The 15,560-nt window shown below is 37.0% G+C and overlaps 1 protein-coding gene across 1 annotated transcript in view; it reads left to right on the top strand.

The window, feature by feature from the left end:
* Snx1 (sorting nexin 1) overlaps positions 1-15,560 on the top strand; it is a 107,471-nt gene that overhangs the window by 88,889 nt on the left and 3,022 nt on the right. The window contains exon 9 of the mRNA XM_090382289.1: positions 5,851-6,003. Coding sequence (XP_090238415.1) covers positions 5,851-6,003 — 153 coding nt within the window. The remainder of the gene's footprint in view (positions 1-5,850; positions 6,004-15,560) is intronic.

The raw sequence follows: 15,560 nt of genomic DNA on the forward strand, positions 1-15,560 counted from the left end.
CTGGCTTCTGTTTTCTAGTCACACCGACCCAGCAGGTCGAGATGCTGAGGCTTTTGCAATTACTAATGACCTTGCACAGATTGTTCATTTACCTACAAGAATACCGGACAATCCTAACCATGCAGCCAACCCGCTTGATCTTTTTCTCACAAACAACCCTTCTAAGTACACGGTCGAAGTGAGTGGTCCTTTAGGCACCTCAGATCACAACTTGGCGATTGTATCTTCTCCAATGGAGCCTTTATCTCATGGCTATTCCCAACCTCGTATTGTTTGGCATTACAAGAATGCAAAATGGGATGACCTGCGAGATTTCTTTTCTTTTCCTTGGTCGGATTACTGTTTCAAAACTTCTGATGTCAACTTTGCTCGGATCGTGTCAGTGAAATTATTCTTGTAGGAATGGAATCCTTTGTTCCACACTCCACTTTAAAATCTCGTCCTTTATCAAAACCTTGGTTTTCCAATAAATGTGCTAAGGCTATTCAAGAGAAGAATATTGCATATTGTAATTGGCTTGTTTACAAATCTTCAGTTTCATTTTCTGCCTACACCAAAGCTTGCAACAATTGTAAAGCAGTTATTAACCGGTCCAAACTAGATTTTGAACAGGCTAAGAGTAGTAAACTTGCTTCGTGTCCTAATGGTAGCCGAGCATTCTGGTCTCTTGCCAAAGCTATTGGCCGCAACTTTTGCCCATCTCTGCTCCCACCTCTGTCAACACCAGTTTGTTCTGTTGTCACTTCAGCCAAGGATAAAGTTGACCTGCTAGCATCCTATTTTTCTTCCAACTCCTGTATTAATGATCTTGGTAAAAACCTCCCACCATTCCCAACACGCTCCATTTAATGCCTCCTGTGGTCTTCCGTCAAAAGGATGTCAGAAAGATTTTGACGAATCTTGATGCTAAGAAAGCTCCAGGTCCTGATGGCATTTCTCTACTTGTTCCCAAAATCTGTGCTCCTGAACTTACTCCTGTTCTTTGCCGCTTTTTTCACTTTTTTATTCCAAAGGTGTTTTTCCTTCTGCTTGGAAATTTGCTCATATCCAGCCAGTTCCTAAAAAGGGTGACAAATCCCTCCCATCCAATTATCATCCCATTGCAATTACTTTTTACTTTCTAAAGTAATGGAGAAATCAATTAACCACCAACTCTTAAACTACCTAGAAACCTTCCGTCTGATCAATGATCGCCAGCATGAATTCCATCAGTGTTGATCCACTGGTGATATTCTGGCTAATGTTACCCATTTATGGACAAATTCAATGGAAAAGTTTGGGGAAACACGAGCAGTTGCTCTTGACATCTCATAGTCTTTTGATCGTGTTTGGCATAAAGGTCTTCTAAACATGCTTCCATCTTATGGTTTGCCAACTGTTTTTTGTAATTGGTTATCCAGTTTTCTCTCTAATTGCTCACTGAGGGTGATTGGTAGATGACTCTCCCTTCTAACTTTTCTTCTAATGCTGGTGTCCCCCTAGGTTCAGTTCTTTCCCCCACTCTTTTCCTCTTGTATATTAATGACCTTCTTCCATTGGCTGGAAATCCTATCCATAGTTTTGCCGATGATAGCACATTGCATTCCACTTTCCATTTTGAGAAACCTTGTCCTGCTCAATCAGCTTCAACTTCTTGAATATCCACTACCAATTCCTTAAATGCTGATCTCCAGGTAATTCTCCAGTGGGACAAAGACAACTTAGTTGATTTCAATCTTTCTAAAACTCAGTCTTGTCTTATATCTCGCAAAAAGATTCTTCTGCTCCTATGCTTATTATATATAGGAGCTCCTATGCTGTCATCTTTGGTGAAACTCCAATTTCTAGACAAAATGATTTATCTCTTTTGGAGATTACCCTGACTTCTAATCTCTCTTGGCACAAGCACATTACAAATATTGCTTCCTCTGCATCTAAAAAACTTGGTTTTCTCTTTCACTTTTGGCGTTACTTTTCTTCCAAACAGCTGTTCACTCTGTGCAAATTGCAAATCTGCCCTACCGTGGAATATTCCCATATCTGGGGCGGTGCCCCCAAAACCTCTCTCAGACTTCTTGATTCCATTCAGAAGAGGGCAGTTAGGTTAATTAATGATTCCTCTCTCACAGAGTCTCTCCACTCGCTGTCTCATAGACTTACTGTTTCTGCTGCATCTGTTTCTACAGATACTTCCACGGGCTGTTCTTCTGAATTGGCTTCTATAATTCCCGCTCTCTCTTTCAAAACAGTTCGAACACATGCTTTCAACATCCATTTACTGTCCAACTTCAAACTTACAGAACCAACTTTTCATCTTCCTCGTTTATTCATACAACTGCTATTTTCTGGAACAACCTTCCTTCGTACATATTTCCTGAAAATTATGGTGTACAGAAGTTCTAGTGTAATGTCAACAAATATCTTCTTTCATTTTCTCAACCTGCAACCCAAGCACGGTACTAAGTACTATAGATTCTAATATCTCTTGTTTGGAGTTTTCATAAAAAAACAGCTGGCACACTTGCACTACCACATGGAAATTGACTTGTTAAATCCATGATAGCCATGGCCACGTCTTCAACACGAGAAGTCCACTTGTTTTCGTCCCCTATCTGGTTGAACACCAAGATGCCCTGTCGCTTCAGATTTCACAATCATTTTGCAGAAAGCACAAACAGTCATAGGTCCACGCGTTATGCGCTTCTGATGCCGGAATTCTCTGATAGCAGCAGCTGCATTGTTGCTGTTCTGATAGTACAGGTTCACTAATGGCACCTTTTCCTGCAATGTTGTTGGCATTGCTTCTGTAGTGCAGGCAAATATCTACTGTATGATTTTGAAGAGACTGCTTTGCTTTTATACAGTACAGTAGAGCTGAGTAGTGGCACTGTGGCAATAATGTAGATTATGCAAATAATGTAAGTTATTTGCATAATTGTAACTAAGATAATTACGCACCATACAGTGACAAATTTTGTAACTTATTTTTCCAATAAATGGCAAGTGCATTCTGTATTGTACCTGTTGTTCAAATTTCTCTTCGTTATGAGCCTTAGAATTTGCTCCAGAGCCCTCTACATAGGGATACTTTAATTTAACAACCCTGTATTTAATTAGATGTCAAACAGATTGTCAAGCGTGTTACATTGGTAGTACAACAGCTAAATTTGGCACTTCAAAAATTTCTAACACACGTTCCTACGTATCTAATTTATTGGGCACAGAATTAACACATGTTCAATCTTGTAATCATAATCTACACATCAATTTGGCTATTACAATAATTAACTAAACTCTAGTTATAAAGTTCTTTAAAATGAGACTAGTCATTGAATGGTTTAAGTGCCACACCTCACTCAACATATTGAACACAAAGATTCTAACCAACCTCTCCCCTATTTGGAATTTAGTATGTATAAAGTTTCCACATACACCAAAATGCATTTCGGGAACTTAACTAGTATATAACATAATTTGCGTGTTCTTCTCTTTCCACTAAAACTAACTGAGGACTGTTTCGAAAGTCGCTCGTGTGCAACTATTAGTTTCTATTCCGTTTTTTAAATTTTAACATGTGACTTTAATAAGACAACCATAGAATGGAATGTGCACTTTCCTTTCTTAGGCAAATTTTAACACATTTTAAAACTCTTAATTTAGTAATTTTAAGTTTTAAAATTTATAATTACACTAAGTTGCGAACATTCACCTATCGGAATTCAAACTTTTTGTAATAAGTTAACTACTATGTATCTTTTATAAGTTTCATCAAACCAAGCGGATTATTGTGAGGTGAGTACTGAAAATTAAGCTACGCTATACTTATGATCTTATCTAAAATTAATAAAGTGTGAAACCAAAGTAAATATGTAATTAAAATGAATGCTAATATTACTTAAAATGTCTACAGTTTGGAATACTGTGATCAGCCATCACTGTTTTACAACTTTTTCAACATTTGGAGCTAAACTTGTTATTTTGAATTAGGCAAATATTTGTAGTATTCCTTAAAATGAGAGCAAAGTGGAGGAAAAATTCTTTAAGATAAACTTAAACAAGGCACCTGGTGGATGGGAACTATCCAGTTATATTAAAGGAGGCAGCAAAGGAAGTAAGCAAATCCTTAGCTATAATTATAAGAGCTTCCTTGGACTCAGGGGAGGTACCCATGGACTGGAGATGTGCAAATGTGACCCCAAATCACAAAGGAGGATTGAAGGGCGACAAGTAATTCTCTGTAACAGACCTGTTACTTAACTTCTGTTCCAGGGAAATTAATGGAGGCACTGGTTAAAGAAGCACTGCAGGATCATCTAGACAAGACTTCAGTTATAGCTTGGATACAGCATGGGTTTGTTAAGGGGAACTCTTCTCTGATCAATTTGATTGGATACTATGATGTGGTCATAAGGAACTGGATGCAAAGAATAATTTTGATATCATATATTTGGATCTTAGAAAGGCTTTTGATATACTATTGCACATGGAAGACTGCTGAACAAATTGAAGCAGTGATTGGAGGCAAATTGCTGCTATGGTTAAAGGAATGGTTGAATGGGAGAAGAGAGAGTGGTAATCAATGGACACTGCTCTTTGTGGACTAATGTTATTAGTGTAGTCTGCCAGGGTTGGGTCCATTGTTGTTTTCTGTATTTATTGATGATGGATGGTATATTAGGCTTAATGTCCAAGTTTGTACACGATACAATGTCAGCAGGGTTGTTAATGACACTAATGACAGAATGCTGCTGCAACAGGATCTAGAAAAGTTGAGCAGATGGGCTGAGAGGTGGCAACTGAAGTTTAACATTGACAAATGTAAATTACTGCATATGGGAAGCAGTAACCCCAGAGTAATGTATCAACTGTGTGGTACTACACTGACAGTGGTAGAGAATGAAAGGGACCTGGGGGTAATTGTGCAGGCAGATATGAAGTTTTCAGAACAATGCAGATGGTCTGCAAGAGTAGCTCATGGTGTCTTGTCAATGATATACAGGAATTTTTCTAGCAGGGATAAGGAGGTGATTATCCCCTTGTATAAGGCAATGGTCAGGCCACGCCTTGAGTATTGTATACAGGTCTGGAGGCCACAATTATAGGAAGGATGTAGAGCTGCTGGAAAGAGTACAGAGAAGGGCAAGATTAGTGAATGGAACAAGGGGTTGCTCTTACGAAGAAAGGCTTAAGTTTTGCAAATTACAGTGTCTTTAGACTAGGCACCTGTGACGTGATCTGATTGAGGTGTAAAAAGCCTTGAATGGTTTGAGCATGCTCAATGCTGATGGGATTCTTCATCTTGCTCAGAATAATCACCTGAGAGGGCATAAATTCAAATTGAGGAAAAACAGATGTAGGAGAGATGTGCAGAAGTTTGCCTTTAGCCAGCGTGTGGTTGATTGCTGGAACAAACTTCCACCTGTTGTTGTAGAAGTTGATAGCTTAAATAGATTCAAGGCAGAACTAGACAAATATTTGGAGCGAGTGGATGGTATGTTTTTTATTTATTATTATTTTTTTTGGCTGATGCTATATAAGCTTGCTTTTTTGCATCATGTGACTATGCTAATGCTAAAATAATATTTTCCATGAATATAAATGTATTTTTCTGCTATTCAATATTTCTGTTAATTTAACTGTTTTGAAAACAACTCTTTTGTAGAAAAAAGTGTGTGTGTAAACGTCTGCTGTCTTGTTTAATATAATTTTGTTAGTAAAATAAATTTTCATCTAATATGGGAACAATTTTAATTTTGAATATGTTGTTTTGAATATTAATTTTGGTAGACTAGACCAACTAATATTATGATTTCAAAACTATTATAGAAACATCAGAAGTATACTAAAATTTTCTTATTTGTTTTTATCAAGTGGGAAGCTAAAGTAGAACGTGGACAAGAAGAATTTGAAAACATTTCAAAAATGATCAGGAAAGAGGTTGAGAGGTTTGAACACACCAGAGTACAAGATTTTAAGGCTACTATTATTAAATATATGGAGTCCTTATTAGACACGCAACAACAAGTATGAATTTTTAAGTGTATTTAGTTATATAGGATTATCCAAAAATGAAACCCACTTTGCAATACAATATAATTTTATTAAAAGAAAATGCAGAATTTTATTAAAACTTAGTGTGTTGGAAGTATGAATCTTATTTATGCAGAATGTATTCACACTTAGTGGTGTTTACGAATCTATGTAGAATGTGTTCCATAATAGTTCAAATGCAGTTTACAGTATTTATCATCAGTCTTATTTTAGCACAGGCCTGTTTCAGTATTTATATTGAATGTCTTTTGGCATTGCAAAAGTGATTTAGATGCAAGATAATGTTCTGAAATACACATATTCCCAAGAAGAATGTGTATTTGAAACATTTTCTTACAATATATGCACATTCCCAAAAATGAAAAATGTGTGCTATTTTCATAGCACACTATTATAATGCTGTATTGCCCCTCAAATGCCACTGTTTTCACAATGAGATGCCTCTTCTCCCACCTCTATAAATATATCTCAATTTTACAAAGGTGGCAGTAGGGGTTGTATGATAAATGAAAAATTATTTATTCTTTTATCATACAACCCACATTAGACAACAGTTAAAATTTACAAACTTATGTGAAGTTTATAAATTTTAGCAGTTCAGAATGAAGTGTTTGTGAATTTCAAACTAGATGAGTTATTGAAACCTATGATTGCTCCAGTAATGTAGATGCATCCAGAATTAACATTGGTCATGCTTTTTTTTGAGGTTGTAATTTTTAGGAGAATAGTTAGTCCTGTGAGTTTGGAGTTTAACTGTGAATGGATAACTGCTAATTGATGCAAGAATTTATACAATGGATAATTACTTCCTTATCGCTGGTGGAAAAATTTCTGAATATCATTAACTATCCTAGCAGCCTGTCTACACTGCTCAGAGAACTGATATCTGACTGCACAATTACCCCAGGTATTTTAATTTTCTGCTACCTTGAGTGCAGTACCAAACAGCTGCTACATTAATCTGAGATTACTGCTACCCATGGACAGTACCTTGCATTTATTCATATTAAACTTTGATTGCCATTTCTCATCCCATGTGCCTAATTTTTGTCTGAAAAAATTGCCCCTTAATAAATCCATACTGTGATTACAAAAACAGATGTAGGAGAGATAAATGGAAGCAATCCAGTCTAAACAGAAAGCAAGCTAATATGTATGTAATTACTCATATCTTCCTTTGATTTGCCTTCATGAATTGGGGATATATTTGTACACCCCAGTCTATAGCAAACTCCCCTGAATCCAGGGATGTTCTTATAATCATGCTAAAGGCTTACTTTCCTCTTTTTTCTACCTCCCTTAATATAAATGGATCCATTCCCCCAAGTGCCCTCTTTACATTTAGCTTCAGCAATTTCTCCTCCCCTTTCCCCCTAGTTATCATAAAAGCATTAAGCTTCCCACAGAATTTGACTCACTTCTATCATCCCCAGCCCTAAAAAAGAAATTCGTCATGCAATATACTCATTCAGTTTGTTAGCCACCTGAACAGGATCATAGATAATTCATTCATATCTAGTGGACAAAGTGATTCAACCCCTTACTTCTACTGTTTATGATAAGTAAAGCAGTGTTTGCTGATTTTCTTTGCCAGACTTCTCATATTCTGCATTAGCTTACCTAACTTGCCTTGTAACTTGGTTGCAGATCAGTTTTTCTACTGTAAGTAGTAGACAAACTAATCTGTATCACCTAATAATTTATATGCATCCCATGCATTGTTCTTCTACAGGTCTCATCGGTTCATCTGACATCCATTTTGATCTATGCTTTGAACTGTATTTCTTAGGTGGTATAAACATAAAGTAGAGTGGTTTTCAACCGGGGTGCTGCAATAACGTTCCAGGGGTGCCATTTAATTTGGGTTTAATTTACTTAAACTTATTTTTTTAAATTTATATATTTATTTCATTATAAAAAGGAGCACAGTATCTTTTTAATTTTGTGGTAATCTATAACTGATGTTTATTTAATACTTCTATATAGAATAAAATTATATATATTAGCAATGGCCACATGATGCAAGGAAGCCTATGGCTTATGCTGCACCGGCCAAAAAAAAAAATAAAACATAACAAAAAAAAATAATAATAAATTGATAAGAATAAAAAAAAATAAATAAATAAAATAATAATAATAAATAAGAGAAAAGGAAATGGACAACCTAAGCTTTTCCCTCCTCCCGTAGGTAATTCAGTTGACCTTTCAATTTCCCCAAACTGTCAGCCTCTACCACCCATGTAGGTAACTTATTCCAGTAATTTATAACTCGCTAGCTAAAATAAGACTTCCTGCAATTCAGTCTAAACATCTCCCCCACTAACTTGAAATTATGGCTCCTAGTTCTAGAATCATTTATAACTGCAAAAATTTCATCCTCATTCATTTTACTCATGCCTCTCAGAGCCTTAAACACCTCATTATGTCTCCTCCAGGGTGCCTAGTTTCCAAGCTCTGCAACCCACATATTCGAAGTCTTTCCTGATATGGATGCCCTTTTGCCGATCTCACCGAGCAAGTTACCCATCTCTAGACCCTTTCAAGAACAACAATGTCTTTCTTTAGTTGTGGTTTCCATACCTGACACAGTATTCCAAGTGTGGTCTAACAATAGCCTTATAAAATGGGATTACAACATCCTTATCTCTACTAGCAATTGTTGGGTAAATCATCGACAGGACACTGTGGGCCTTCCTTGCAACCTGTCTACAATGCTCAGAGAACTTAAAATCTGACCGTATCCTAATACCAAAGTCCCTTTCCTCCACTACCGGCTTTAGTTCAACTCTGCCAAGTGTATAAGGCACCTCCGTAGCTAGGTGGGCAGGAGTGGCAGTGCATAGCACACGCTTCTTGATTAGACCGGGGTTCGAACCCGTGACCACCAAATATGGAGGATGCGGAAAGGTCAGGGAATGACCACCGCATATCCCCGGAGCAATATGGCCTTAGTTGCTAATGCTCCTAAAAACCAAATAACAAGCAACAAGCAAGCGTATAAATTATTTGAGTTGCTGTTCCTCAGCGATCATTAACTACTCTACCAATCTTTACATCTGCAAATTTAGACATCACACACACTATCCCTTCATCAATGTCATTTATGAAAATCAAAAACAAAAGTGGTCCTAATACTGATCCTTGGGGAACCCCACTTTTTACATCAGCCCAATCTGAGGAATAACCATTTATCACAACCCTCTGCCTCCTGCCCCAACACCACCCAGCTAAGGATTATCTAAGGATTTTCCCTGTGATTCCAACCTGTTGCAGCTTGTAAAGTAACCACTCATGTGGGACTGAGTCAAATGCTTTGCTGAAATCCAAATAAATGATGTTGAAATTATTCCCTAAATCCAGCTCATGGGTGACCCCATCAAAATAGCTAACCAGATTTGTTAAACATGATTTTCACTTTAGGAAACCATGCTGTGAGTATCCTTCAGAATTCCATTTCTATCTAAATGATTCTGAATTCCACCCCTGATCATTTGCTTCCATGATTTTCCCTACTATTGAAGTTAGACTGACTGGTCGGTAATTTCCCACTTCACTCTTAGAACTGCCCTTATGTATTTGGAGACACATTGGCACTTTTCCAATCCAACGGAATCACTCCCCAGTCCAGTGATGCTTGCATAGTTAGCCTCAATGGTTCAATGCACGCACTTGCCGCCTCCCTTAAGATTAGAGTATATGCCATCAACCACAGGAGCCTTACTTGGTCTGTAGGCTCGAAAGTTTTTTTTTTTCATTAAATAAACATGTGAAATTTCAACATCGTTAATTACATTTTTGCCAACTTCACTCCCATAATTTCTCTGTGACATGAAGGGTTTTTCTTGTGTAAATATTGATGCAAAGTAACTGTTGAGTTCATCTGCAACTTCAGCTGGGGTATCTAATACTATCCCATATCCATTACATAAGAGTCCAATCTGGTTTGTTCTTATCTTCTTTGCATTTATATATGTGAAGAATTCCTTATCCCCCCTCTACTCTTTTTGCTAGCGTTTTTTTTTTTTATAATCTGCATTTGCCAGCCTAACCTTTTCTGTGGCACTATTACAGATTAATTTGTAGCTGTTTATAGGCTTCAGTACTTTTTATTGCCCTGTAACTTTTCCATGCTGTCTTTTTCTGCTCAAGTAATCTGGCAACTTCATTATTCATCCAACTTTGGAATCCTCCTTGTGGAGTATTTTTTTTTTTAATGGTATATACACATTCAAGGCTTTTGTGATTAATGTTTTAAAGGTATACCATAATTCAATTGTATTCACTCTCTGTGAGATATCTACCTAGTTAATAGAGGCCATATAACACCTTAAGCCATCATAATTTCCTGATACATTCCTTAAAGTTATTTAAGCTTGCTTCCCTGGTATTAGCTACTCACTCATTTGAAATGTTTCTGCCCTCAAAACATCTTGCTAATATATTCTGTTGCAGTAACAAACAAGAACTCTTGAGGTATGTGTAAGCATTAATTTGACCAATATTATCAGATATCTATGTATATCTATAGATATATGCATATCTATATTACCTTTGTCCCCCAAACTAGCAGTTTTCCTGAACCTTTAAGGTATCCTCAATAATACTGGCAAAAACTTTTGCACCACTTTTGTTTAAATGTATCATGTCTCTACAAAACAGATTCCTTCTATCTACAAGTGTGGAGCAAGCTGATTGAAATTTCTCCCCAAAAGCCTTGCAGAGTTCAAGTCTTGAGTTAATCTACAAGGCTTTTAGCATATAATCCCTCCTATCATGCTTAGGCAGAATTGCAGACTCATAGACATTGTGACCTAACTCGCGGCATTTCTTCAGCATGGTTCTATATTTGTCTAACAAATCATCAGATCGTGTATGCTTATGTCATTAGTCCCCACATGAATAATAATATTCTCTTCCCCCCCCCTAAAATCTGACAATCTGTTGGTGACATCATTAATATTTGCTCCCGGCAGACATACCCTAGTTCTAGTCCAACTATCCTTATTACAAAAAATATTTCTCGTTTCCTTGACAATGGAGTCCCCTAATAAAACTAAGTCCTTTCGAACCAGAGTAGTTTAGTTTACACCTGATTATTCTGTTCTGGGGCCTGAATTGTGAGTGCATCACTTGGTATGTTGTTAGTCTTGAGTCTGTTACATTATTCCCAGTTACATTATTCTTGAGGGCAAGCACCTGTTTTTTTTCAGTGACCAAATTGTTCTAGCAATATACCAAATTGTAACTTAAGATCAGGGCACTCCTTACAACAGTGACAAAGAAAAGAATCTGCAAATGAGCTAGGATTATCTACTAGGTCGACCTTGGAATACATGCCACAGGTTCTGCAAGGGATAAAATCTTGACTCACTCGAGAATCGCCATTGGCTATTTCCGTATGAGTCACGGTACCCTCTGACAAAGTGTTCAAGGGAGAGCTTGTAATAACCATTATAAAATTTGCTAATTATTAATAAAAGAAACTTTCAAATAATTATATTTATAATATTAAAAAAAAATCACAAACTATTACAGGAAAAGTAAAACTTATTAAAATAAACTTTACAATATACTAAATAACTAAATAACCTTTGAAATCCTGCTCACCTTCTGTAATCCCCTCTTATCTATACTTCTTTACTGTATCTATGAAGAGCTCTAATAGGCATGTCTGCTTGCCACAAATGCCCCACAAAAATATATATATATATATATATATATATAATTTGTATTATGAATGTAATTTTGTTTATAGCTTATTATTGTAATAACTATCATATAACACTTTTTTTTTAATATTTTTATATTTACACACACACACTGGTGTTCAAAGAAAGTGCATCACCTAGGAATTTCACATTTCTAACTCTTTTTTGCAATGGTGTGTTACATTAATGACTAGCATCACAAGTAGAAATATAAACAAAAGATATTTATTAATAGTTAAGGCAAAGCTAAATAATATTTGACAGGTGCTCTCAAAATATTCCATAATGAGTATTTGCAACCTTTATACAACAGTTTTGGTAAACACGACAATTATGGCTGAAATTTTTATCAGAAGCCCTCAATTTGCTTCATTTTATCATTTTAAATGGAAAACGAAATGAAACGTTCACCAAATGCAAACTAATATTTAGTTGAACTGGCTCTGGCCCTGATGACAGCAGCACACTGTCGAGGCATTGACAAGATCAATTTATGAAGATAATCAACTGATAGTTTGTGGTTCCAAACACGAATTATGGCTTCCTGGAGTTCATGAAGGGTCTTTGGTTTCTTTCTGGCAACTGCAGATTCCACATGCTGGACCTGTATCCATAGGATTCAGGTCCGGCGGGGCTGTTTCCTGGCCAGCTAAGAGTTGTAATGGACCATTCTTCCAATCATTATTTCACTTGTAGCAAATGTAAACACATTACTATCAAACCTCCAATGCAGAAATGAAGCTAAAGTAACTACAGAAGTGCCTACTTGCACTTTTTGCCCAATGACATGGAGCAGTGTCGTCCTGAAAGATAGTTATTTGGCAGGTTGAAATGGTCTCTAATGGTTGGCAGAAATTTGCCTTCTAACATAGCCAGTATCCATTGGCATTTATGGAACCTTTTATAAACTGCAGGTGACCTACTCCGCCATAGATACGAAATGCACCCCCATATCATTTGGCTGGTAGGGAATTTCACCGTAGACACCATACGGTCTGGATGGATATTCTTCACAGTCTACGGCGAATCGTTTGTCTCCCATCAGAGCCATGCAGGTTGAATTTCTTCTCATCCGAGAAAATAACTGACTTCCACTGCTTGGGGATCCATTTGACATTTTATTTACACAAAATTAATCGGGCATTTTTCATTTTTTGTGTGAGGAGGGACTATCTCTTAGGACAATGGGCTAAAAGTCCATTTTTGAGGAGACAGCCTTCTGACTGTTACTGCACTTGCTCCAGCTACTGTATGCTCTTCCCATTCTCTTTTTAGCTCAGACAAAGAAGCTTTACGGTTTTTAAGGCATAAGCACTTCAAAACGCAGTCCTGTTTTGGCATAGAAACTTGTTTGCATCTGGTTCCTTTTTTCCTATCAGCAGGACCAGTATTGTTGAGTTTGGAAAGAAATCTACTCACTGTTGACTGACTACAAGACACTATAAGCAATATGACAGGAAGAACATCCTTCCTCACGTAAAGCAACAGTAGCACTCATTCTTTGTGGCATCAACTGCACGTAACTCGCTATCCTGACACAGTCAAGGAATGACTGCAGCTCTTGCAGAGTATGCTTATATAGTTGAAAGTAACATCTGATGCAATCTGTCCTGTCTCTGTCTGTCTGTCCCTGACTGCTTCCTATTTTGAATTTGATGTTGGTGACTTCATCAGTTGGTCCCTCTGCTTAGAATTTAAACTGTCTGAAACTGCTATAGTTGCCTTTATGAAAACAAAGCCCTTTCTCTTGCCTTTAGCTGTAGTTATATCTCTAAGTAAATCTTACATTGATCACTGCCTGTCTGGTGCATCTTTTATCTGCAGATATTAATGCATGAAATGTCAATTTTGTTAATCAATTCAAGAGTACTGCTTTCTTTTGTTGCCTCTCTAACATGCATGTGTATGAAACAATCATCCAGTAAATCCACAAAAGCTTTGCTACTGCGTGTGTATCACCAACCCAGAAGGTCCAATCAGTATCTGAAAAGTTAAAGCCCCCCCCCCATTATAAAACAGAGTTACTGACCCTGGTCATTAGGCCTATAACACACTCCTACCCTCAGTTTTGTTTTCACAGTGCATATGTCACACAAGACTGACTGTGTTGCACTGACTACTCATACATTGCACTACCCATATCCACTGGATGCACTGCCTTTTGATTTAATGTGCTTTTTAACTAAGAGCATAACTTCCCCCATCTGGTCTATTTTTTTCTGTGCACATTCTACTCCCATATTCAAATTCTGCATTCCTTATGTCTGAGTGATACCATGTCTCCAGTGTCCCTACAATGTTTGCATTTGATTACTTAATCAGGACTTAAAACTCATCAAATTTATTTATAATGCTCCTGGCATTAGTATACATACAAAGTATACCTGCAAACTGTTTTTACTCTTAGTACTCTAATACAGCCCATGTATTTGCTTGTTACATGAGAATCCCTCAGCAAGTCTAGAAATCCCAACACCTGCTTTCCAGGCTACTGCTACTTCTAATAGAAGTAGCACGAAAATCACTTTCACCTCTGCCTCTAGCTACGGTTAGTCTGTGTATCACCCAGGCTAGCAGTTTTCTGCCCTCCTAACACTGTCTTGATAGTATCAGCAAATATTCTTGCATCCCTTCTATTTAAGTATATGCCATCCCAGTAGAAACACTCTCCCAATAACAAACACAGACTACACTGAGAAATTTCTTCACCACGAGCCCTGAACACTCTAGGGCTGAATTTATTGACACTGCTGATAGCTGCCCTATGAAGTCATCTATTTTACACCCCCTGCAGGCATACCCTGGTCCTAACTAATTCCATCTTTCCTCTTTGCATACACCATGTATTTCCTTTTTGCATGCACCTGGCACTCAAGTCATCAACTGTAGCTACTTCCTTTGGGACCATGGATCTCTGTTGCACAGGATATCTGTGTTGTCTGATTCTGGAGCATAGGCTCAAAAATTGGGCTGGGTGGTTGTTGAGGGCTTGATGGTTTCCACTCTGTTAATCTTTCAAGGGCATCAATCCTATTTTTCAAGCCCTCATATAACCTCATCAGAATGTCAAGTTTGCACTTTATCTTGTCATGTTCATTGCAATGAACACGCACAAAGGCATCCCCTATGGCTGTATCATGTCTTGAAATGATACAGCCATAGGGATGTATCATTTCAAGATACATTTCAAGATATGGATTAAAGAGTACAAGTAATATGCATAGCATAATCCTGGTTCATAGGAGAACTGCCTTTTGGAAATTTTCCACCCGAAACCAAAGCATTCATACCACTTTGAGCCCTTTGTTTTGCTGCTCTAGTCTGAGGCATGATTTTAGTCTAAATTTAATTTAAAAACAACACACAAAACTAAGAGATTGAAAAGAATAATGCTATGTTAATCTTGCTTATTTAACGGCAGTACAAACTACACTCTTTTAGTTTACATTACATGCTATGTAATAAAATCACATTAATAAAACATTTGTATTGCTGATTGTTGGCCCGCTAGATACGAATGGCATAACTACTGATGAATCTTTTCAGGTTGCTGACAAACTAAATATTTTGCATCTACATTGACACGAAGTTTTAACCTAATATTGAAGTGCATTGTTTTCTGTTCAGTTCCATAGCTTAGCTGAAACACATATCCTTCAGATGATAATTTGCTATATAGAAACTTTGTAAATTTTGTAACTGAAATGTCAGTTGCAAGTTGCATTCTCACTAATAGAAATTTAATTAGATCACAAGCAGTTTCCGTTAGTGATAACATATCTGAAGTTCAAAAGGATGGTAGTTTAAATGCATGCCAGAAAG

The sequence above is a fragment of the Mastigoproctus giganteus genome, chromosome 10 (assembly GCF_048544385.1).
Source record: "Mastigoproctus giganteus isolate SK-2022 chromosome 10, ASM4854438v1, whole genome shotgun sequence".
In the NCBI taxonomy this organism is placed as follows: Eukaryota; Metazoa; Arthropoda; class Arachnida; order Uropygi; family Thelyphonidae; genus Mastigoproctus; species Mastigoproctus giganteus.